The sequence below is a fragment of the Rhinolophus sinicus genome, chromosome 7, assembly GCF_057876585.1.
Source record: "Rhinolophus sinicus isolate RSI-liver-muscle chromosome 7, RSI-T2T, whole genome shotgun sequence".
In the NCBI taxonomy this organism is placed as follows: Eukaryota; Metazoa; Chordata; class Mammalia; order Chiroptera; family Rhinolophidae; genus Rhinolophus; species Rhinolophus sinicus.
The window spans coordinates 54,687,866-54,709,415 of record NC_142507.1 but is presented as its reverse complement, the minus strand read 5'-3'; the positions used below and the strand labels follow the sequence as shown (position 1 = coordinate 54,709,415).

The following is a 21,550-nucleotide window of genomic DNA, read 5'->3' as shown; positions in this document are numbered from 1 at the left end:
CAGTCCCTTCTATAGCGTCTCTCATTGCCCAGTTTGTCTCAAGGTCTTCTCTTTCCTCTTCTTTTTTTCAATGCAATAAACTTACACTTCTTATATTGTGTGTAAGTACGTAACATACCGTTCTCAAGTGATCTCCACTTTTTCAGCACCCGATTCTACATCCCTCCATCTCAAACCTTTCCTTCACGGCCGTGCCCCGACCCCACACGTGCATAGCTTTTGTTTAGGAAAAAAGGCGGGAGTCCCTCTTTGCTGTGGGTAGATGGGCGAATTGCTTTAAGAACTGGGTATTTGCAACCTACGTTGGAGAATCAGACCTCAACATCAGGCCTCAAAAGGTTTGCGGAGCGGCGACACTCCCTAAATGACAAGCGTTTTTTGGAAACCTCCAAACCCATTTCGGTGAGCCAGTGGAGTCTCATGAAAGGGGCAAAAGATCGAGAAGGGACGGAGAAGGACACGAGGGGGGCGGAGCGGCCCTGGAGCCGCAGCGACTCCCTCTCCGTCGCCATGAACTTCCGCCCCCGGAACCTCCGCGGCTCTCACCGGTCGACGCCCGCAAGCTAGTAGGCGAGGACGCGGCGGCGTGCGCGGCACTGGGGGCGGAGCCCAGGGGTAACTGGGAAGCGACGCAGGACGTGCGTGCGTGCGTACGTGCTCGCTCACGGTGGCGGCGGCGGATCGGAGAGGCCAGAGCCGGAGACCCAGCTGGGATCGGGCCCCGGGCGGGGGCGGTGCGAGCGGCGCCCAGCGGATCCTGGGGGCGGGGACAGAGCCGGGGCGGGCGGGACTGGAGCGGAGCCCGGGCACGAGGCGGGAGGTCCCAGGGTCTCGGGTTCGGGGGGTGGAGCCGCACTTTGTCGCCGCGGGGGTGCCGGGACTCCGGCCGCAGTGCCGCCGCCATCACGGACTTCCTGTGGGACAAGCGCACGGGCCTCGCCGCCAGAACGGTGAGCGCGCGGGCTGGCGGGCCGCGGGGTCGCGCGGAAAGATGGCGACCGCGGGGCGGGCGGGGATAGGCTTGAATTGGGGGCCAGGGACCCAGGCGAGATGCGGGGAGGAGGAGGGCTGAAGACCTGCGAAGCGGTAGAGGTGAGGGGCAGGGAGTTGAGGTGGAAGAAGACCGATGGATCCAGGAAAACCTATAGCAAACTTGGGAGGGACCCAAGGAGAAGGGATGGTGGAGTAGGCATAGGAGTGGTTCCAGGAATGACAAGGAGCAGAATCTCAAAGTTGAACCAGGGCTGGAGAGGGGCAAGACACCCCCGTGTCACTTGGAGGATATGGGAGGAGTTTGACTTCAGAAATGAGTTCTGGATTTTCTGAGTGAGAAGGGGAAACAAAAGACATACAAGTTGAACAAGGTTGTAGACTGGAGACGCCTTGTGGGGTTACTTTGGTGGCCGGCTGTATGTGGGGAGGTGACATTTATGTGGCTGTGCTAAGCGAGGTTGGGTTACCTGGGAGAGTCTTGTGCTTGCATCTTCTTGGCTTCCTGCACGCCCTGTTAGGCCAGGCGCGAATCAAATACCAGCCTCCTCCTCGATTTGAGGAGGTTGGAAAGAAGTAGCTCCGCGTGGGGGCCAGATGCGGAGTCATTAGCCTTCCCACAAGTAATGCTCCCTCCACCGAGACTTCTGTCCCTGGGCCTGTTTCGTTTCATTCAGCCCTCCTGTTGTCATCTTCCTGGATTGTGACAATGATTTATCTTCTGATTCTTTCCCTGAAGGAAAAAAAGGATTTGTGCGCCACACCATTCCAATCCCAATAACTGGAAGGTGGCTGGCTCTTGGCCAGGTGATGCCGATGTTAATGAAAAAACCCGTTATTCTGTACTTCCTAGGCACAGAAGGGGAGGGGCCAGGCGGGAAGCTGCGCGTAGCTTGGGTCTGCCTGTATTAAGGGGTTTGGCTAGAGATGCGAGAGGTGATTGAGACCCAGAGCCCCAGAACTCGCTTATACGCTGCTGCATGTAGACTCCTAGTAAACGGGATTCCTGCTCTTAGGACACAGATGGTCTAGTTGGGGAGATAAACTGCACCTTTAAGAACTGTGAAACATTTATTGTAACAATGTATACTAAAGCTTTATTCTGTGGAGTTGTGAGGAACTCAGATGGCACAGACCTGTCATAGATCCCAGCTAAGGATGAGCTATGGCAGTTGCCACCAGTTCCACCATTTCTCTCGTAATGAGCTGTGGCCCAGGCCTGCAGGTCTGTCTTCATGGAGCCAAGTTGGAGGAACATCAGAGGAGGGCAGTGCACTGAGTGGGGCAGAATTAAGGGATTCAGGGGGTGAGGGGAGGCTTCCTAGCGTTTTCCCCCAGAGTTAGTGGGTGAAGGTATACGCCATTGAGGAGGTATTGTGGGTACAGAGGAAGACTGAGGAGGTTGGTGTGGGTGGTAAAATAAGAGAGAAAGGCAGAAAGCAGCTTAGCACCTGTGTCCTTGGGGACACTTCTGAAATCTCCGAGCTTTCCACACTATGTCTGTTTTTCCTTCCCTTCCAGATGCCCCATCCCCGAAGGTACCACTCCTCAGAGCGAGGCAGCCGGGGGAGTTACCACGAACACTATCGGAGCCGAAAGCATAAGAGGCGCAGAAGCCGCTCCTGGTCAAGCAGCAGTGACCGGACGCGGCGGCGGCGGCGGGAAGACAGCTACCATGTCCGTTCCCGGAGGTGAGGCCTCGTACTCGGCGTCCCTTGTTGAGTCGTTTTACCTGCTAAGCAGCTGGGAGAAGGGATGCTCCCGGTGGGCGACAAGAGGAGGCACGTGCTCTGTGGTGTGAAGAGGGCTGTCACGGAGGCAGGGAACAGTGAGGGGCCGAGGGCACCCAGCAGGTTTGGTTCAGGGAAGACATCCTGGGCAGCATGGCGTCTAAGCTGGTCTGAAAGATAAGGGAGAAACGTCCCAGACAAAGAAAGAGGAGGCGCTGGAAGTGGCTAATGAGCCAATAGACGAGACAGGGTGGTCTGCGTGGTTTTAATAGCTTAGTGGCATATTCAGGGGGAGCGATGGCTTAGGGACAGTTTGGAGCAAAGCTGGATGTCAGGAAAGGCTCGAGAATGAAGTGGCTGTTTGTTCCATTGAGTCAGTGCAGGGGTGAGGAGGCCCCCAAAGGCAGTAGTTCTGCCCATGTCTTTTCAGAGGTCTTGGTGACAGGCAAGGGGTGAGTCGTCCTCGTGCTTAGTTCCTTCACTTTTGTCGTCCTTGGTCCTGTCGGAGTGACATGTTGAGTGTCTGAGAGCCATTTTTCCAGCAGTACTTTTTGTCCTCACTGAGGGAGGACGTCGTACTTGGTGCGGCCAGGAACGTGGCCTGAACAGATGCACCTAATGGGTGTTTATTGTCCAACAGCAGCTATGATGACCGTTCATCAGACCGGAGAGCGTATGACCGGCGATACTGTGGCAGCTACAGGCGCAACGACTACAGCCGGGAGCGGGCGGACGCCTACTATGACGCGGACTACCGCCATTCCTACGAGTACCACCGGGAGAACAGCAGCTATCGCAGCCAGCGCAGCAGCCGAAGGAAGCACAGGCGGCGGAGGCGGCACAGCCGGACATTCAGCCGCTCGTCTTCGGTGAGTGCCAGCCCAGCCCTCTGTCCCCACCCCCTCCTCCAGCCCTCCGGGACCCCGGTAAGTGACAAGTATCCTTGTGCTCAGCGGAGCAGTAGGGCATGGACACAGGTGGCCGCTGAGTCTGTCTGCTCTCCTGGAAGCTCTCTGGCTCTCGGAGGGCCCTGGCACCTGCTTTGGAGATGGATGGGCACGGGGCGCTGTGAACCCCGGTGCCCCCCCGGCATGCGGGCCTTGTGCTGGGAGCAGCTCCTCCCCCAGAGGCCTGCATCCTCTCAGGGGGCCCTTGCTTGTGAACTGCCTTTCGCCCCCAGGGCCCCCTCAGCAGGTGGGCTTGGGTGGGGGCAAGGGGAGAGCTGTGCCTGCCTGGAAGGGCACTGTCGAGCATGGGGTTGTGGGTGACACTGGCAACGACACCACTTCTCTGCGCTGCCCGAGCCTCTCCTTGTTCCCGTTTTGGGTTTGGGACTTGGGGTTGTGCGCCGCTCTCTCTTCTCACCCCGATCCGCCTTACTGCATCTGACGTGTTCCCTTCCACTGTCCCCCATCATCGTCTGTCCCCCCTGGCTGGGCGCCTGTGACCGGTGGCCCTCCACCACCCACCCCGCCTCCCTCCGGCCCCCGCTCCGACACCTGGCTTGCTCCGACCCCCCCCGCCCCCCGACAGCAGCACAGCAGCCGGAGAGCCAAGAGTGTAGAGGACGACGCTGAGGGCCACCTCATCTACCACGTCGGGGACTGGCTACAAGAGCGATGTACAAGCCAAATCGTAACAATCCTATAGCCTGTAATGGTCCCATAGCCATCTAACGTCCCAGCCAACCCAAGTCACGGCCTTTTTTGCCTTTTCTCAGTGGTGTTGTTTATCTGGGTGGTTTGAGTTGCTGTTGAGAATTGACCTCTGCCGTCCACTCCCAGCTCTCATGGCCCCTGGGTTAAAGGTGGTGGGACTCATGCAGGGGTTTTCTTCCCCTGTGACCATCTGTATCTGTTCCCCCTTCCTTCATCTCACCCCAGGTTGCTGTACCCTTTTTCCTTCCGACTTAGCTCATTCCCCACCTTCTCTCCCTCCCTCTCCCCGACCCTGCTGTTTTTCATTTCAGATGAAATTGTAAGCACCTTGGGAGAGGGGACCTTCGGCCGAGTTGTACAGTGTGTCGATCATCGCAGGTAACTGTCAGACACACACACACACACACACACACACCGCCCCCCCTTCAGGCAGCAGTACCATACCTGCTAGGAAGAAAGAGGTAGTGAGGGTTTTCTGGGGGTTTTTTGCTGATTAGCCAAAGGTAGGATTTCTTAATGCCCAGACAATACCATTCGATTTGAGACGTTCTCGAGAACCCAGCAAAAGCCTCTTCTGCCGACCCACAGGGGCGGGGCTCGAGTTGCCTTGAAGATCATTAAGAATGTAGAAAAGTACAAGGAAGCGGCGCGACTTGAAATCAACGTGCTGGAGAAAATCAATGAGAAGGACCCTGACAACAAGAAGTAAGCAAGCACGGGGCACGTGGGGCGTCTGAGAGGCTCCACCCCTCCACCGGGACCCCTTCCCCACCGGGGTTAGGCCGGCGGGGGCCCGAGCCCTCCTCCTCCATCCGTTCGTCTTTAGTCCATCCTGGGAGAGCAGTAGGACATCGGAGTAGAAGGGCGGGTCTCTGATCCACTTCCCGTGTTTGCAGGGCCAGTAGGTTGCTCTGCAGTTTGGCTCCAGCCCACCACGGTGGGCTCTGTAGGGATTTGCCCTGGAAATGACCCTGAGACTGAGAATCAATATTTCCATCCAGAAATTAATTGAACTTTAACACCTAGAAGTATGATGATGAGGCCACAGACATTTACCTGTAATATTTCTGTTCACACACATTCCATAAGCCAAAACAGAATAAGAGCGTTATAAGCACAGATAGAAAAAAACAATAGGTACAAATGTGGGCCCGCGGTGGCTGACGATGAGTGAATTTCCGGAGTGGGGGTGGGATCAGGATTTAGGAGTGACACTTGGACAGCTCAGGGTCATCACTGGAGCCTGGCACTCAACAGCTCTTCAGCAAATAGAATTTTTGTACCCATTTAAAAATCTGCAGGAAAATAGGTTGAAGTTTGGCAGGTAGTCCATCTCTTCTTGGCTGTGCCAGAAAGGCCATTCCCTAGCTGAACGGAACTTCGGTGGCAGTGCTAGTATGCAGTCCCTCCTTGTGGGGTGGGCAGAGGGGAGCTCATCAGCCACTCCCCTCCCCCATCTCTCTTCTCAGCCTCTGTGTCCAGATGTTTGACTGGTTTGACTACCATGGCCACATGTGTATCTCCTTTGAGCTTCTGGGCCTTAGCACCTTCGATTTCCTCAAAGACAACAACTACCTGCCTTACCCCATCCACCAAGTGCGCCATATGGCCGTCCAGCTGTGCCAGGCCGTCAAATGTGAGTGGGGCGGGCCTGGCGGGCTCTGGGCAGCCTCTCCTTCCACTGGGCCTCTTCTGTCTCAGTTGGGCGCTGGCGAAACCCCTAGACAGTCAACTCGATTATCTGCAGATCTTATAGTCACTGTCACGTTGACATCTCTTCTGACTTTACTCCTTGGCTGACTTCCTCACCAGCGCTGATGGCTCTCTTTCCACATCCGGCCAAGCAGGAGCTGGAAACAGCCTTTGAAGTCAAAGCACCTCAGTACCTCTTTCCCTTCATTCCCCTCCCTTGGGAAGTGTGAGGCAGGTAGCAAGCACAGAGACAAAAGGACAGTTCGAGCTAGAGGTCTTTGTGTGTGTGAGCTGGGGTGCTGTCCAGTCCCAGCAAAGCAGGTGCAGTCCAGGGGCCAGGGAGCGAATCCAGGCCAGGACACACAGTTCCTCTTTAGTCTCCGGAACAGCCCGGTTTGGCAGAGTTGAAGTCACAGAATGTCAGGTACACACGTCAGAGTCAGTACAAAAATACAAGCCATAGCCAAGTGCTTCCGTTGAGGATCACGTACATATCTTACATGAACAGACTGGGCATTTCCTGTGGAGGACGTAGAGCAGGAAGCAGCCCAGCTATTCTGGACCAGCCTCCTTGCCAGCTTTGAGCTGGGTGACCAAGCCCGGGTGTCTGGGGCCCCTTTGCCCTGGCTGCCTGGACCGACCCCAATGTGGCCTTCCCCCTGCAGTCCTCCATGATAACAAGCTGACACATACGGACCTCAAGCCTGAAAATATCTTGTTTGTGAATTCAGACTACGAGCTCACCTACAACCTCGAGAAGGTAAGATGGACAGGGTCTTTCCCCTTGGCCAGTTTTCCTTTCTCCTAGCCCTGTCTGTCCTCTTTTTTCCCTCCCGGCCTGACTAAAGCCAGAGTGCTAGAACACATTGAAAGGGAGCGATTTAAGAAGACTTAAATTGGGGAGAACTTGGGAAAAGGACCTCAGATAATTTTCCAGTCGCGTGGAAATGCTTTTAAGGTTGCAGCTTTGGACTTCCCTCTCTTTTTTTGTAAGGAAAGCTCAGCTCCCTTGACTGACTGAGTTCCTGGAGGTCTCGCCTCAGGAAGCTCTCCCTCTGTTTGCTACCTGTTAGGTATTTGCAGAAAAACTGCACCTGTTCCTGGGGTGTAGTCCTCAGGTGCAGACTTGCGTGCTGTTCTGTAATTGTTCCTAATCCTCTACCTCCCCAACTCCTGCAGCGCTCTGCTGTGAGGCAGGAGACTCCAGCGTGCGTGGGAGCAGGTGGGAGGTCACAGGTGCTTTCTTAGGGCTCAAAGCACTTCCGAGAATAGTGGTGGAGTCTTGGGCTGTGGTGTGGAGGTCCATCCTCTTCCTGCTTTGCTCCTAGAAGCGAGACGAGCGCAGCGTGAAGAGCACGGCTGTCCGGGTGGTAGACTTCGGCAGTGCCACGTTTGACCATGAACACCACAGTACCATTGTCTCCACTCGCCATTACCGAGCGCCGGAGGTCATCCTCGGTAAGGCGGGACAGCGTCCCCGTACCGGAGCGGGCGTGGTGGCGAGGGCGGCACCCCTAAGCCTCGTGACCCCTTTTCCCTCCCTTCCTTCCCAGAGCTGGGCTGGTCACAGCCTTGTGACGTGTGGAGTATAGGCTGTATCATCTTCGAGTACTATGTGGGCTTCACCCTCTTCCAAGTAAGTGGTGGGGTAGCTCACAGGCCCGCCTGGTGTTCTGCTGCCGGACTTCCCTGGTGTCTGCCGAGGACCTGCCTGCTTACCCCTCCACGTTGCCTCTCTTCCTGGCAGCTGGTCCTCAGCACCCCCTTTCCGGACCCACGTTCAGTTCTGGCTTTCTTTCCCAGACCCACGACAACAGAGAGCATCTCGCCATGATGGAAAGGATCTTAGGTCCCATCCCTTCCCGGATGATCCGAAAGACCAGGTGAACCTTGAGTGGGAGGGACTTAACCCTTTTCCTTTTCTCTCCACAAAATTGGTCTATATCACGTCATTTTCTTTTTTCTTTGACACCTCCCCTTCCCCCAGCTACTCTCAGATGGGGGAATAAGGGAATTATCCCACGAGAGGAACCTCCTGATTCCTCAACTTCCCCTTCCCCTCTAGGAAGCAGAAATATTTTTATCGGGGTCACCTGGATTGGGATGAGAACACATCAGCTGGGCGCTACGTTCGAGAAAACTGCAAACCACTGCGGGTGAGCTGGGCTGGGGATCAATGGTGCCCACCACCCAGAGGTGTTTTGTTTCTGGAATGCATTTCACAAGCAGAGGGTTAGGAAAGAAGGGGAGGAAAACTGAAAGAAGACATCTTTGGTTAATGGAAGAGAGATAAGAGGGAGTTGTTTTATGGAGGAAAGGAGATTAGACAGCTGTGTCTTTCTTGAGCCAAGCAGAGATCACAGCAGTATCCTGGATTCCTTAGGCCAGACAGTAAAGAGTACACTACCTTTGAAGAGCTTACGTTTTAATGAGGAGCTAAAGAAGATTCATGAAGTTGACAAGCATATGCAAGTAGAAAGAACGTCCAGAGTATGAAGGAGTAATGGTGCTAGTGGGAACGTAGGCTGAGCTGTGCTAGCAGAAGCGGTCGCGGTCAGGTAGCATTCCTAATGGCTGCAAGCAGACAGAGCCCTGGGCCTCAAGATGGAAAGCTAGGGCCGTGAAGGAGAAGGCAGGGTCTGTAAGGTGTGGCGCCTCACCTTCTTCCCGCCCTCCATCACCAGCGGTATCTGACCTCAGAGGCAGAGGAACACCACCAGCTCTTCGATCTGATTGAAAGCATGCTAGAGTATGAACCTGCTAAACGGCTGAGCTTGGGTGAAGCCCTTCAGCACCCTTTCTTCGCCCGCCTTCGGGCTGAGCCACCCAGCGCCAAGTTGTGGGACTCCAGTCGGGATATCAGTCGGTGACGATCAGGCCCTGGACCCCACTGCATCTGTCACAGCAGTGGGTGTCCAGTCCAGGACACTGGTGCTTTTTTATACAAGAGAACAGAGCCGGAGCCCACTCCCTCCTGGCTCCTTGTATACCTGTGAATATGTGAGATATGTAAATATGAGAGCTCGGACCCTGCCTTGTACATAACGCGATACCATTCCACACTCTTCCCAGCCTCACTTGCCCCTTCACAGTTGAGTCGGATGGGGCAGAATGAGGTAACCAGGTGGCATCCATCCCATGTTTTATAAGGAATTTTGTACAGTCTTTGTGAAATAAAATGACGTGCTTCATCCGACCTCCATCCCTGGAGTTTGAGGTTTGGGACGCTGGGGTGCAGGGGTGAGAAGATTGGCAACCTTTCTGAGTTTGGGTGTTAAGGGTGTCCCATCTTACTCCCAAATTAACTAGTCAAGCCACCAGTTTAACGGTTTGTCTCTAGAGGGTAGTGATGAGTGGGGTATTATTTCTTGCAGTTTAGAACGGAGAAGGGCCCTAAGGTGGCACTTCTTTCATCTGGAATAATGAGGGTTGGGTCCGACTACTGTAGCCATTAGTCTGGGCTTCAGGACAGAACCAGAAATTCAGGCGAAAAAAAACTTAAATCAACTGGGCTCCTGGGAGGCCGCCACCACCGGCGGGAAGACTCCCGTCGTACCTCTCGGGAGACGGACGGACCAGGATTCGGGCGCGAAGCTTGCTGGGAGGTGTAGTTCGCCAGTGGGGGTGGAGTCACGTGGGGAAAGCGGCGCGACTTGGCTAGGAAGACTGCGTTCGAGGTGTCACGTGGGGGCACTTCCGGCTTTGCCTTCCGGGCGCAGGCGCAACCCGCAGCTGCTGCGGGGATCCTTGTGACCCTTCCGGTCGGTATAGCCAATCGGTGCACAGCGCAGCGGGGCGGACCGAGAGGAGCGGAGGGGCCGCTGAGAGCCGCCGCCACTGCCGCGGCAGGGGCGTGGAGGCCAGGGGCGGCCTAGGCCGCGGTTGAAAATATGGCTCAAAACAGAGACGATGGGAACCCGTTCGTCGAGCCCGGCGAGCTTGACAACCCTTTTCAGGTGACTTGCGCCGGCCTTTGGGCAGCTGGGTTGACTCTTTTCGGTCCCGGAGGATGGGGCTAAGTCGTGTTCCCTCTCGTGACATTTGATCCGCGGAAGGGCCGCCACGTGGGGGTGACGGTGACTCCAGACCAGTGAGCACCCTGGAGGGGCGGGCCCTGCCCCTGTAAAGAGCTGGTACTGGCATGTAGGGCGAAGGGTTTGGAGCAAATGTTGGGCAACAGCGTGGCCCCCAAGGTGCAGTGCTTGGAGTCACAGGCAATTTAGCAGGGGACCCTGTGAGTTCCCCCAGGGGCACCAGGTGCCAGCTGAGCCTCAGCTCTCCGCCCGCAGGACCCAGCAGTGATCCAGCACCGACGTAGCCCGCAGTATGCCACGCTGGATGTCTACAACCCGTTTGAGACCCGGGAGGTGAGATTCAGGAGGGCAAGGAAGGGGAGGGTGTGCCAATAAGCCCACTCTCTTGGGGTGCAGGGGACTTTCCTGCATGCAAAGGAAGGAAGTTTGCTCCCTGAGAGAGGCCGATTTGCCGTGGGATGCCTAATCCTTCCGGAGACCGCAGGGCCACCGATCCATCCAGTTGGAGCCCTGAATATTGGCCCTGGGAGGATCTGGAGTCTGGCAGGGCCTGAACCAAGGCGCTGTCTACGGAGGCTTCTTTGAAGAAATTAAAGGATGAAGGAGCTGGTCGGAGCTGAGGAGCAAACAGACTCGGCTTAGGTTTACAATTACAAGGCAAGAAATGAGGGAGACTGGATCTATTGTCTCCGTGGGACAGGAACTAGTAAGAGTTTTAAAAAGTGAAGGAAGTACGGGAGAGGAGTGCTTTGAGTCCCGACTAAGGAATTGGGTGTGAGGGGTGATGAGGGGTGCTGCAGGCCTAAAGGAGTTCTCCGACATAAACACAAGGAGCTTCTAACAACTGGGGGAGGGGCTGCTGCCTTGGTAATGAGTTCTGGGTCTCAGGGTATCCAGGCAGACTAGATTCCTGTGTTACGGGGACCAGATTGTCTCTAAGGTCTTCTCCATACCCGACAGCCACCACCCTCCTATGAGCCTCCTGCCCCTGCCCCGTTGCCTGCACCCCCGGCTCCCCCCTTGCAGTCCGCGAGAAAACTCAGCCCCACGGAGCCCAAGAACTATGGCTCCTACAGCACCCAGGTAAAGGGGCTGTGTGGGAGGCACTTGGGGAGCAGGGCCAGCCCTGGACCCCGGATTCACGTCTCCCTCCTCTGCTCCTGCTGGGCAGGCGTCGGCTGCAGCAGCCACAGCTGAGCTGCTAAAGAAACAGGAGGAGCTCAACCGGAAGGCAGAGGAGCTGGACCGGAGAGAGCGAGAGCTGCAGCATGCTGCCCTGGGGGGCACAGCCAGTAAGCGGGGCCTTGGTAGGCTGGGGAGGGCCTCTGACAGTTTCGAAGGAGGAAAGGACCCTAAGAGCCAGCTTGCTGAGTTTGAATCTGGGCGCTGTTGCCTACTAACCGTGAGCCCTTAGGCACGTTGAGTGCCTCTGTTCCTTGTAAAATGAGAGTAACATTTGTACCTATTTGACAGGACTGTTGTGGGGGTTCGGCAGGGTCCTTTGTAGAGAGTGCTTGGCCCAGTGCTTGCAAGGTGTAAATATAACACTCAGTGTTAGTACTGCCCCCCGCCTTATCTTCTTGGACCCCGAACTGGAGATAGAAGAGAGGACCTGGGGGTGGAAGGAAGGGGGAGACATCTTCTTGGGTCTCTGTTCATTTCTGAGGTCTCCCTGCCTTTTTGCCTTACAGCTCGACAGAACAATTGGCCCCCTCTGCCTTCCTTTTGCCCAGTTCAGCCCTGCTTTTTCCAGGATATCTCCATGGAGATTCCCCAAGAATTTCAGAAGACAGTATCCACCATGTACTACCTCTGGATGTGTGAGTCGTGAGAACGCTTTCTGGAGGAAGAGTACAGGGAGGAACTCGTACATCTTTCCTGCCGTGGAGCCCACGCACCTAGGACTAGGCACTCCCCCCCTCTTCAGGGTTTGAGTTGAAGGGCTCATTTCTCCAGGATCTTTCTGGGTGGCTCCTCTTACAGGATGTAGAACTTACTCTCCAGCCTGCTAGCAAATGGGTGTCCTGGCCCTCCCCGTTTCCTTGTGCACAAATGGGTTTGAAATCCTTTAAATGCTTTTGCAAAGGGGAAGGTTACATGTGATAGGGATTGGCTCGTTCTGTCTCCTCTGGTGAATTGAGGATTCTGTGAAGGCAGACGCTGTCTTCCTGTCCTTATTCTGCCACACTAGGTGAGGGCTGTAGGGTGGCCTCCTACAGGAAGGAGCTCTCACTGCAGTCCAGGAGAACCCATCGTCCTTTCCCTCTGTCCCTTAGGCAGCACTCTGGCTCTTCTCCTGAATTTCTTGGCCTGCCTGGCCAGCTTCTGTGTGGAGACCAGCAATGGCGCAGGCTTCGGGCTCTCTATCCTCTGGGTCCTCCTTTTTACTCCCTGCTCCTTCGTCTGCTGGTACCGCCCCATGTATAAGGCTTTCCGGTAAGTTAGGGGATCGGGGTAAGGGGCGGGGACTCGGATGGACCCTCATGCTCTGCTCCTCCAGCCCTAATTCTTCTTCTACTCCCTCCACTTTTCTCCTCACAGGAGCGACAGTTCATTCAATTTCTTCGTTTTCTTCTTCATTTTCTTCGCCCAGGACGTGCTGTTTGTCCTCCAGGCCATTGGCATCCCAGGGTGGGGCTTCAGGTCCGTGAGGCTGCCATCCACCCTCATCCCTTCCTCCCACTCCTCTAGACCCAGTCAGGGTACTGGGGTAGGAGTCGCTCAGCAAAAGGAAGCATGGTTTTTATCCTTGGGAAGTGTTAGTTTACTGAGGGAGACAGGACATACTTCCAGCTAGAGACAGCCTAGACAGAACTCTAGGCAGCCGCAGATGAGGGGAAGAAGGGCGGTCAACCTGGGAAGGCTTCCTAGAGAAGGTCTGTAACCACAGTGGAGGAGGGGAGGGAGAATCGTCAACAGAAGAAAGGGCTGTTGGGAGTGAGAACGTCTGGAAGAGCTGGCAGAGCTAAAAGCTAATGTTTCAGAAGCTGGGATTAAACTACGAACATTGTGGATGGAGTTTGGGATCGTGGTGTGTGGAAAGCTGCCAGACTGATAGGGGGTGAACGCTGCCACCCGATGGGGAGGGTGGGAATAGAGCGTTTGCGACACCAGCGGGAAGGAGGCTGGGGGGACAGAGCCCTTCTTCATGGCCACATGCTTGCCCCCCACAGTGGCTGGATCTCGGCCCTGGTGGTGCTGAAGTTCAACACGGCTGTAGCTGTGCTCATGCTCCTGGTTGCCCTGTTTTTCACCGGCATCGCCGTCCTGGGGATCGTGATGCTAAAGCGGGTGAGGGGCTGTGTTAACGTGGGGCCAGGAGAGAGAGCTCACGTCCCTAGGGGCCTGGGTGGAACATTCAGGAGGAACTTGGGAGGGCCAGGCTGATGAGCGGCTTCTGGGCTAATGGACCTCTGAGCTGGGGTGGGGGTGGGGGTGTTTTTGTGCGGTGTGTATAAGAAGGAAAAAACCAGAGCAGCAGGCTCGGGAGTGGTGGTGGCAGTGTGAGGTTGGCGTGCAGTAACCGTGGCTGGAACGTGCCCTGACGTCTCTGCCTTCTACTTGCAGATCCATTCCTTGTACCGCCGGACAGGTGCCAGCTTTCAGAAGGCGCAGCAAGAATTTGCGGCTGGTGTCTTCTCGAACCCTGCGGTGCGAACCGCAGCTGCCAATGCGGCCACCGGGGCTGCGGAAAATGCCTTCCGGGCCCCGTGAGCCCTGACTGGGATGCCTGGCCCTGCCACCTGAGGGAGCTGACCTGGCCCCCAGCCCTGCGGACTCTGGGACTTGGTGAGACATCACCACGTGATGTCTCCTCTGTAGTGCCCCCAGCCCCACAGCCGTGACTGCTGAACCTGACAGGGATGCCGGAGCCCACTGTGACCCAGTCACTGCTCCCCCGTCACCGCCCAGTCAGGCCACACTGCTGCCACTCTTACACACCCCAACCCAGCTTCCCTCTGCTGTGCCAAGGCTGTTGCTTCGGTTATTTAATAAAAAGAAAGTGGAACTGGAACTCAAATTCCCGTTTCCCGAATTTTTACTGAGAACTAGGCCTTGTTTGTGAAAGAGGAGAATGAGATGGGGACTGGAGCAGAGTGTGAACTCCAGAGGGAAGGTCAGACCTGGCTTTAGTGTGAACTGCCAGCTGTCCAGGGCGGGGCAGCAGAGCACCGGTGGCTGGGTAGCTGGTGCAGGAAGAGGGAGGGCAGTCCACGGTTGGGCGTGGAATCCCGGAGCCTCTCCATTAATGCCGGGAAAGAACCACTGCCTCTGCTGGGAACACAGCGGGCCCAGAGGCCTGAGAGGCTGGGTGGGGCTCAAGAGGGCCCCGAAAGTGATGTTAGCTTGGGCCTCGGTCCAAGGAGAGGCAGGGGCTGGAGAGCACGCCCGCCGGATATGTCGCGGCTCCTGCTCTCCCCTCCCACAGCGTGTCTGCCGGGACTACAACTCCCGAGGTGCACCGCGCCGGCCAGCGCCGCCACGCCACGCCCCTCCTCTCGCACCATCCCCATCCCCACCCCCTCCCACCTCCAGTCCCAGACCCGCTGCAGCCCGAGCTGGGGGAGCGGATCGTGGTGGGGAGGGGAGCGAGGCAGGCCACCCAGGGGGCAGCGGAGCTGTGGCCTCTCCCCACCAGGAGGCCCTGGATCCCACTGGACACTCCGCGGGCACACCGACCGCTCCTCCAGAGTCACCCACGCCGACCCCTCCCCTCTTTGGACTTCTTTCCCATCCTTCTTGTCTTTACCCTCCCCACCCTTCCCTGGGTTGCGGAACGCCGCCCTCTCCTCACTCCCGGACCAGCCCTTCTCGTTGCCTCTCTTCCCTAGAGATGCGATGAGCCTGTGCCCCGGCGTCCTCATCGCCGTCCCGGGCACGGTGCCCGTCCAGTGCCCGTGCTGGGGAGGGAGTACTCCGCGGCCCCTCCGTGACGCCCCTCCCTTGGGGAGCCTCCCAGCTGGAGTCCCTGGGCCCTGCCCCAGGGGACCCAGCCAGGGGGTGGGCTCTAGAGCGAGGCGGGTGGAGAGGAGGAACGGGGCCTTGGGCGCCTCTGAGATGCTCCCAAGCGCCAGGGGGGGCCGAGCGAGGCTCAAGCAACCGGGCGGCAGGCATGATGCCCTCGCCTAGTGACTCCAGCCGCTCGCTTACCAGCCGGCCCAGCACCCGGGGCCTTACCCACCTCCGCCTCCACCGCCCCTGGCTGCAGGCCCTGCTCACGCTGGGACTGGCCCAGGTTCTCCTGGGCATCCTGGTGGTCACCTTCAGCATGGTGGCCTCCTCCGTTACCACCACCGAGAGCATCAAGAGGTCCTGCCCATCTTGGGCTGGATTCTCGGTGAGTTGGGTGCACAGTGGTTGGGTGGGGGCGGCTCCTTGGGCCCCACCCCTCCACACCAGCTGCCAGTCCAAATCCTGGCCTCTCCTCCCTCTCCTGGTCCTCTCCTTCCTTACAGGGCTGAGTGCACCCTGTGGTGAGGAGCTCACTCAGGTGCCTCCCCTGCCAGGCTGAGCCTGTGCCCACTCTGTCCCCAGCTGGCGTTCTCCGGAGTGGTTGGCATTGTGTCCTGGAAGCGGCCATTCACTCTAGTGGTAGGTGCCAGGGTGTGGTGCCCACTGGGGGGCAGGTGCCCAGCACCTGAGGGGCTGTCCCTTTATGCCCTCGAGAAGGGAACTGGCTCTCCAGTTCGTGTCAGCCCTGCACAAGTGTGTGTGAGGAAGGGTGGTGCCCTCCGTGGTGGAGGGGCACTCCTGAGGGTCCTGGCCTGAACCTGCACCCTTTTCCCCCCAGATCTCCTTCTTTTCGTTGCTATCGGTGCTGTGTGTCATGCTGAGCATGGCCGGCTCTGTTCTGTCCTGTAAGAATGCCCAGCTGGCCCGAGACTTCCGAGACTGCTCCATGGTGAGATCTGAGGAGGGAGAGCGGAGAGTAGTTGGGGGAGCTGTGTGGGACGCCTGGGTGTGTCCTGACTCAGACTGCCTCACCGTCCCCACTTCCACTCAGGAAGGAAAGATGTGTGTGTGCTGCCCCTCTGTTACCCTCCTCCGGCCCTGTCAGGGCTCAGGGCAGGAACTGAAAGTTACCCCTAACTCCACCTGTGATGAAGCCCGAGTGGCCCTCAAGGTGAGCCCGCACGCCCACCTGCACCATTCTTCTTCCTCCCCCATGCGTCCCCTCCTGGGGTCCTCACAGGCCGAACCTGTGGGATTTACGCCTCCCCAGGCCCCTCTCACATCCCCCTTCCTTCCCCAGAACCTGCTCTTCAGCGTCTGTGGGCTCACCATTTGTGCCGCCATAATCTGTACCCTCTCAGCTATTGTCTGCTGCATCCAAATCTTCTCCCTGGACCTTGTGCACACGGTGAGGGAGGGCCAGGGTCAATGCCAAGCAGGTATGATGGGGGCGGGGACTCGGGTTGAGGGGGTGTAGCTAAAGCGGGGGCTTCTGGGCTGTGGGCCACCTATGAGGCATGTCTATTATTGTAGGGATGCTTGGGGGACCACAGAGGGGGGCGAGGAGGGGAATGACAGGGAGTGAAAGAAGTATGTCATGCCAGGCTAGGGCCAGGGGAGGGGGCTTAGAGAGTGGGACTAGAAGTTGGGCGGAGTCAAGAAGGTCCTAGATGGGGGTGGGGATAAAGGGTTGATGTTCTGGAGGCGACAGAGAGCAGGTGGTGATTCTGGGTGCAGACCGGGTCATAAAGAAGTCGTTTCTAGATGGGCAGGGCTAGAGCTGGAGGTCCTTGGTGGGGGCAGGGTTAGAGGAGGAGCTTGTTCCGGCTGAGGGAGGGGCCCAAACTGAGCCTCTTGGGGGGGGGGCAGAAAAATGTAGATAAAAGAGGAGTTTGGGAGCCAAGGAGCTGCGTTCCCAGAAACCAGGCTTGCTGACCTGCTTGTTCCCCAGCAGCTGGCTCCTGAGCGCTCAGTCTCAGGCCCCCTGGAACCTCTGGGCTGTACATCCTCGCCCCCAGCCCCTCTCCTGCACACCATGCTGGACTTGGAGGAATTTGTACCGCCTGTACCCCCACCTCCCTACTATCCCCCAGAGTACACCTGCAGCTCAGAAACAGATGCACAGAGGTGAGGCCCGCTGGACCCTGCTGAGGGAGCTCCGGCAGGGGGAGGGGGCGGGGCTGCAGCCTGGGCTGGTGGGGAGGGTCTTTGTGGAGCAGGAGCTCTCCAGGCTTTGACCCTCTTCCCCCTCCTGCCAGTATCACCTACAATGGCTCCATGGACAGCCCAGTGCCCTCGTACCCTACTGACTGCCCCCCTTCTTATGAGGCCGTCATGGGGCTACGAGGAGACAGCCAGGTAAGAGCAGGGCTTGCTGTGGGCGAGGGAGCCGGGGCTAAAGCCCGGAAAGCTGAGTGAGTTGGCCAGTCACCGGATACAGATAATAGTTCTCACGATCCTATAACACTAGTGCACCACTTTGATCTTCCCTAGAGCGCAGTGAGGTGCGTGGCGTAGGAACTATTATTTCTATTTTACACATGCGGGAACTGAGGCCCACATGAGTGACTTGTGCAAAGGGACACAGCTGGCCTGCCCTCCAGGCCCCCAGTGCGCTGTCCAGCACACGAGGGGTGCCGTGTCAGTATGTGGGGCTGGACTCTTGACCCTTGTGCTTTCTGCAGGCCACTCTGTTTGACCCTCAGCTTCATGACAGCTCCTGCATCTGCGAGAGAGTGGCCTCCATTGTAGATGGTGAGCAGAGAGTGGTGGGTGGGGGCACACACAAGGGCCAGCCGGCTAGGATAGCAGAGCTGGGGGCGGAGGAAAAAAGGGGGAGAGGAGGCTGAATTGGTGGTGTAGGGACAAGCGAGGGCGGTGGCTTCTTGGAACCCTGGACTTATCTGTCTCCTTTGAGATAAAACTGGAGGCAGCCTGGCCCCCCAGAGGGCCGGAGAAGAACTGCCCAGGCCGGGTGGGGCTGGTGCTACCCAGCGCCCCCTGCCGCCCACAGTGTCCATGGACAGCGGGTCTCTGGTGCTGTCAGCCATCGGCGACCTCCCGGGGGGCTCCAGCCCGTCTGAGGACTCCTGCCTGCTGGAGCTGCAGGGCTCCGTGCGCTCCGTGGACTATGTGCTCTTCCGCTCCATTCAGCGTAGCCGCGCGGGTTACTGCCTCAGCCTGGACTGCGGCCTGCGCGGCCCCTTTGAGGACAGCCCGCTGCCCCGACGGCCGCCGCGGGCCGCCCGCTCCTATTCCTGCTCTGCCCCGGAGGCCCCACCCCCGCTGGGTGCCCCTACAGCCGCCCGCAGCTGTCACCGGCTGGAGGGCTGGCCGCCCTGGGCGGGACCCTGCTTCCCGGAGCTGAGGCGCCGGGTCCCCCGGGGAGGCAGCCGGCCAGCTGCAGCCCCTCCAACCCGAGCCCCCACCCGCCGCTTCAGCGATAGCTCAGGTTCCCTCACCCCACCGGGGCACCGGCCTCCTCATCCGGCTCCCCCGTCCCCGCTGCTGCTGCCACGGTCCCACAGTGACCCCGGCATCACCACCTCCAGCGACACCGGTGAGCAGCCCCCCCACCCCGCCCCCACCAAGGTTCAGGAGGGTAGGTACTGGGAGGTGGAGGGCCAGTGCTGCCAGAGATCTGGGATACTGTCGTTGTCCCCCAGGAGAAAGTGTGAGTCGCCCCTGCGGCAGACACTTCTGGATTGTTCACTTCCTAGAAAAAACATCAGTATAGCTTCGTGGCTAAAAGAGCAGGATTTGTTCTTTGAAACAATTCTATAGCTCCCAGCTTGGGCCAGTTACGAAGCCTTAATTTCTCACCTGTAAAACAGGTGTCACAATGGTACCCCAACCATAGGTACGGTAGAGTTACTGAGAAATGAGATAACGCGAGGAAAATGCTTAGCCTTGGCACAGGAAGTGCTCATTACCCCCATGTGTGCCCGCCCCAGGGAGGCTGCCACTGTGAACGATGCTGCCCCCATCCCTTTGTTGGTGAACTAACAGAGGGGATGGGGCGGGGGATCTGTGAAAGTGCCTCTGGGCTTGAATTCTCACAGGAGGGTGGTGGGCTGCGTGGGCGTCCACTGAGCATGCCCACTAGGTCCGTTTCTCTCCCCAGCTGACTTCAGGGACCTTTATACCAAAGTGCTTGAGGAAGAAGTTGCTTCTGTTTCCTCTGCAGATACAGGTCAGGCATGTGGTCAGTGCCCAGGGGTCGGGGCAGGGTGTGCTGCCTGGCACTCGCTGCACGTGTATCCCTGTCCCTTTCCACCCACAACCTCTCTGTCTCTCTCTGCAGGGCTCTGCTCTGACGCCTGCCTCTTCCGTCTAGCCCGATGCCCATCCCCCAAGCTGCTGCGTGCCCATTCAGCCGAGAAACGGCACCCTGTGCCCACCTTCCAGAAGGTCCCCCTGCCCTCGGGCCCTGCACCCGCCCACTCCCTGGGGGACCTGAAGGGCAGCTGGCCAGGCCGGGGCCTGGTCACTCGTTTCCTCCAGATGTCCAGGAAGGCCCCAGAGCACAGCGGGAATGGAGCCCATGGGCATAAGCAGGTAGGCATTAGGAGAGCCTGGGAATATACCCAGGAAAGCCCGGAGCTTCCGGTTGGGTTGGGCCACACTGATGCCCACTCCTGTGTCTCTTCAGGTGCCCAGGAGCCCGTGGGGCCGGCCAGGCCGAGAGAGCCTCCACCTTCGAAGCTGTGGCGATCTGAGCTCCGGCTCCTCCCTGCGGCGCCTCCTGTCTGGCCGCCGGCTGGAGCGTGGTACCCGACCCCACAGCCTCAGCCTCAATGGGGGCAGCCGGGAGACTGGGCTGTGACCGAGGCTTCTTGCCACACTGAACAGATGAATACTGGGGCCGTAGGCACCAGCTGGTTGGGACCAGCAGCCCCCAGCATTCCCTTGCACTGGCTGGCACAAAAAGAAATCCGCTGAACACCCCCCAAAAGAATCCCTTTCCCTCCTACCTCTGGGGGCTCCTGCTGCTTGCCTCTGCTCCTCTGGCCTGTGGTGCATGGGTGTTCAGGCTGTGGGGGAGATGCCCCTGCTTACAGCACTGGAGGAGGAAAAGTCCTGACCCCCCAGCACGAGAGTAGCTCTCTTTGATTTGCCAGGGCAACTATGGCCGGACAAGGCATGTCCCGGGTGTTTAAGCATAGGGGGCTGTGTGTCTGTGCAATTGGGTGGTGAGGCATGAAGTCATAAAAATCTGGCTGGCCTCTCAGCTCTGCCACCTCTAGCTGCATGACCTTGGGCAAGTTATTTAACCTCCATTGCCTGACCTGTAAAAAATGGTGAGGACAAATGTTTCTAAAGCTCTTAACACACTAAGCCTTCAATAAATTTCAGTTTTCCCCTTCTCTTCTGGATCATGCTTTATCACCAATGAAATTTGTTCTAGCATCTCTCATAGTTAAGAAAACTCTCCCAAAACTCATATTTCTTTCCAGCTGCCACATTGTATCTCTCCTCCTTTTCATAGAAAAAGGTTTTCTTCCTTCCCTGAACTTACTCACTCCCACAGCTCCTTACTCTACCTCTCCTCAGGCGCTACTCTGACAGTTTTCAGTAACCAAAAGATACCAGACCCAGTGACCGTTTCTCTACCTGCATCTCACTTGACCTCTAAGAAGCATTTACTCAGAAAATCAGCGTCTTTCCTCTTGACTTTTTCCCTTGCTAGTCTTTGAAGACATTCTCCTCTTTTTCCTCCAACTTTACCCTCTCCTTATCTTTTGCAATTTTTATACCTTGCTGGACTCCTTAACTCCGGCGGGCCCCAGGGCTCTCCCCTCAGCCCTTTTCTACTTCCACTCTGTCTGTTGATGTCTCTACCAAAACCCACAGCTCCATGGCTTTAAATACCAGCTATGTGTTCATGGAGAACTCCCTTCTTGACCTCTCCATGCGCTCCAACCTCCAACTTGAATCTTTTCTGGGATGTCTAAGGGCATCTCAGCCTCAACATGGTCACAACTGAACTCTTGATTCCCACCCCCAGTACCTGTTCCTCTTACAAGTGTTCCTTCTCAACAAGTGGTGCTGCCACTCACACAGCTGCACATTCCAGAAGTTTGGGACTCATCCTGATTTCTTTGCCCTCAAGCAACACGTCTGATCCTATCCTGAATTTATTCACGTCTCACCAGCTACCCAGTTCAAGCTACCAGCCTCTAAATGCATCTATTTCCATTCTAACTAACAGTCCATTCTCCACTGGCAAAATGGTAAGAAATCATGTCACATCAAGGTTCCACCCAAATCTAATGGCTTCCCATTGTATTTAGAATAATCTCCAAACTCCTTCTGAGACGATGGTCAGCGCCTTTTCGCCAGCTCTTTCCCAAGCATTAAACACGTTATCCTGTGGCCACTGCCTTCACTGCCTTTAGCTAATTTGGGTCTTCGTTCCATTCTCACCTTCTCATTGCGCACCCCCCACCCCCACCCCAGTCATTCTCTCACACTGCCACATTGTTTGGGGACA

At 57.3% G+C, this 21,550-nt stretch overlaps 3 protein-coding genes across 13 annotated transcripts; all 3 read left to right on the top strand.

The window, feature by feature from the left end:
* The first annotated feature begins 659 nt into the window (after positions 1-659).
* On the top strand, positions 660-9,266 carry CLK2 (CDC like kinase 2). 9 transcript variants are annotated; one of them, XM_019711882.3, is made up of 13 exons: positions 660-950; positions 2,512-2,681; positions 3,361-3,589; positions 4,254-4,341; positions 4,690-4,756; positions 4,967-5,083; positions 5,848-6,014; positions 6,736-6,830; positions 7,399-7,528; positions 7,624-7,706; positions 7,874-7,953; positions 8,136-8,226; positions 8,755-9,266. In XM_019711882.3, exons 2-13 carry the CDS (start codon positions 2,512-2,514, stop codon positions 8,938-8,940), a joined length of 1,503 nt encoding a protein of 500 aa, XP_019567441.2. In that variant the 5' UTR covers positions 660-950; the 3' UTR covers positions 8,941-9,266. The 9 variants fall into 9 exon arrangements, with proteins under 9 accessions (XP_019567441.2, XP_019567447.2, XP_088655778.1 ...); XM_019711884.3 differs by having other exon boundaries at positions 666-950; positions 4,257-4,341; XM_019711886.3 differs by having other exon boundaries at positions 674-950; positions 3,364-3,589; positions 4,257-4,341.
* Positions 9,267-9,799: 533 nt separating this feature from the next.
* Positions 9,800-14,125, top strand: SCAMP3 (secretory carrier membrane protein 3). Its single transcript, XM_019711892.3, has 9 exons — positions 9,800-10,026; positions 10,360-10,437; positions 11,065-11,187; positions 11,276-11,396; positions 11,796-11,924; positions 12,381-12,540; positions 12,646-12,747; positions 13,278-13,395; positions 13,672-14,125. The coding sequence occupies exons 1-9, from the start codon at positions 9,961-9,963 to the stop codon at positions 13,816-13,818; spliced, it is 1,044 nt and encodes a 347-aa protein (XP_019567451.3). The 5' UTR covers positions 9,800-9,960; the 3' UTR covers positions 13,819-14,125.
* Positions 14,126-14,257: 132 nt separating this feature from the next.
* On the top strand, positions 14,258-20,423 carry ENTREP3 (endosomal transmembrane epsin interactor 3). Of its 3 annotated transcripts, none has more exons than XM_019711880.3 (12): positions 14,258-15,442; positions 15,640-15,696; positions 15,896-16,006; positions 16,109-16,228; positions 16,358-16,465; positions 17,012-17,184; positions 17,316-17,415; positions 17,742-17,811; positions 18,071-18,616; positions 19,181-19,249; positions 19,361-19,614; positions 19,709-20,423. In XM_019711880.3, the coding sequence occupies exons 1-12, from the start codon at positions 15,218-15,220 to the stop codon at positions 19,880-19,882; spliced, it is 2,007 nt and encodes a 668-aa protein (XP_019567439.1). In that variant the 5' UTR covers positions 14,258-15,217; the 3' UTR covers positions 19,883-20,423. The 3 variants fall into 3 exon arrangements, with proteins under 3 accessions (XP_019567439.1, XP_019567438.1, XP_074174972.1); XM_019711879.3 differs by having other exon boundaries at positions 17,009-17,184; XM_074318871.2 differs by lacking the exon at positions 19,181-19,249 and having other exon boundaries at positions 17,009-17,184.
* The last annotated feature ends 1,127 nt before the right edge of the window (positions 20,424-21,550 follow it).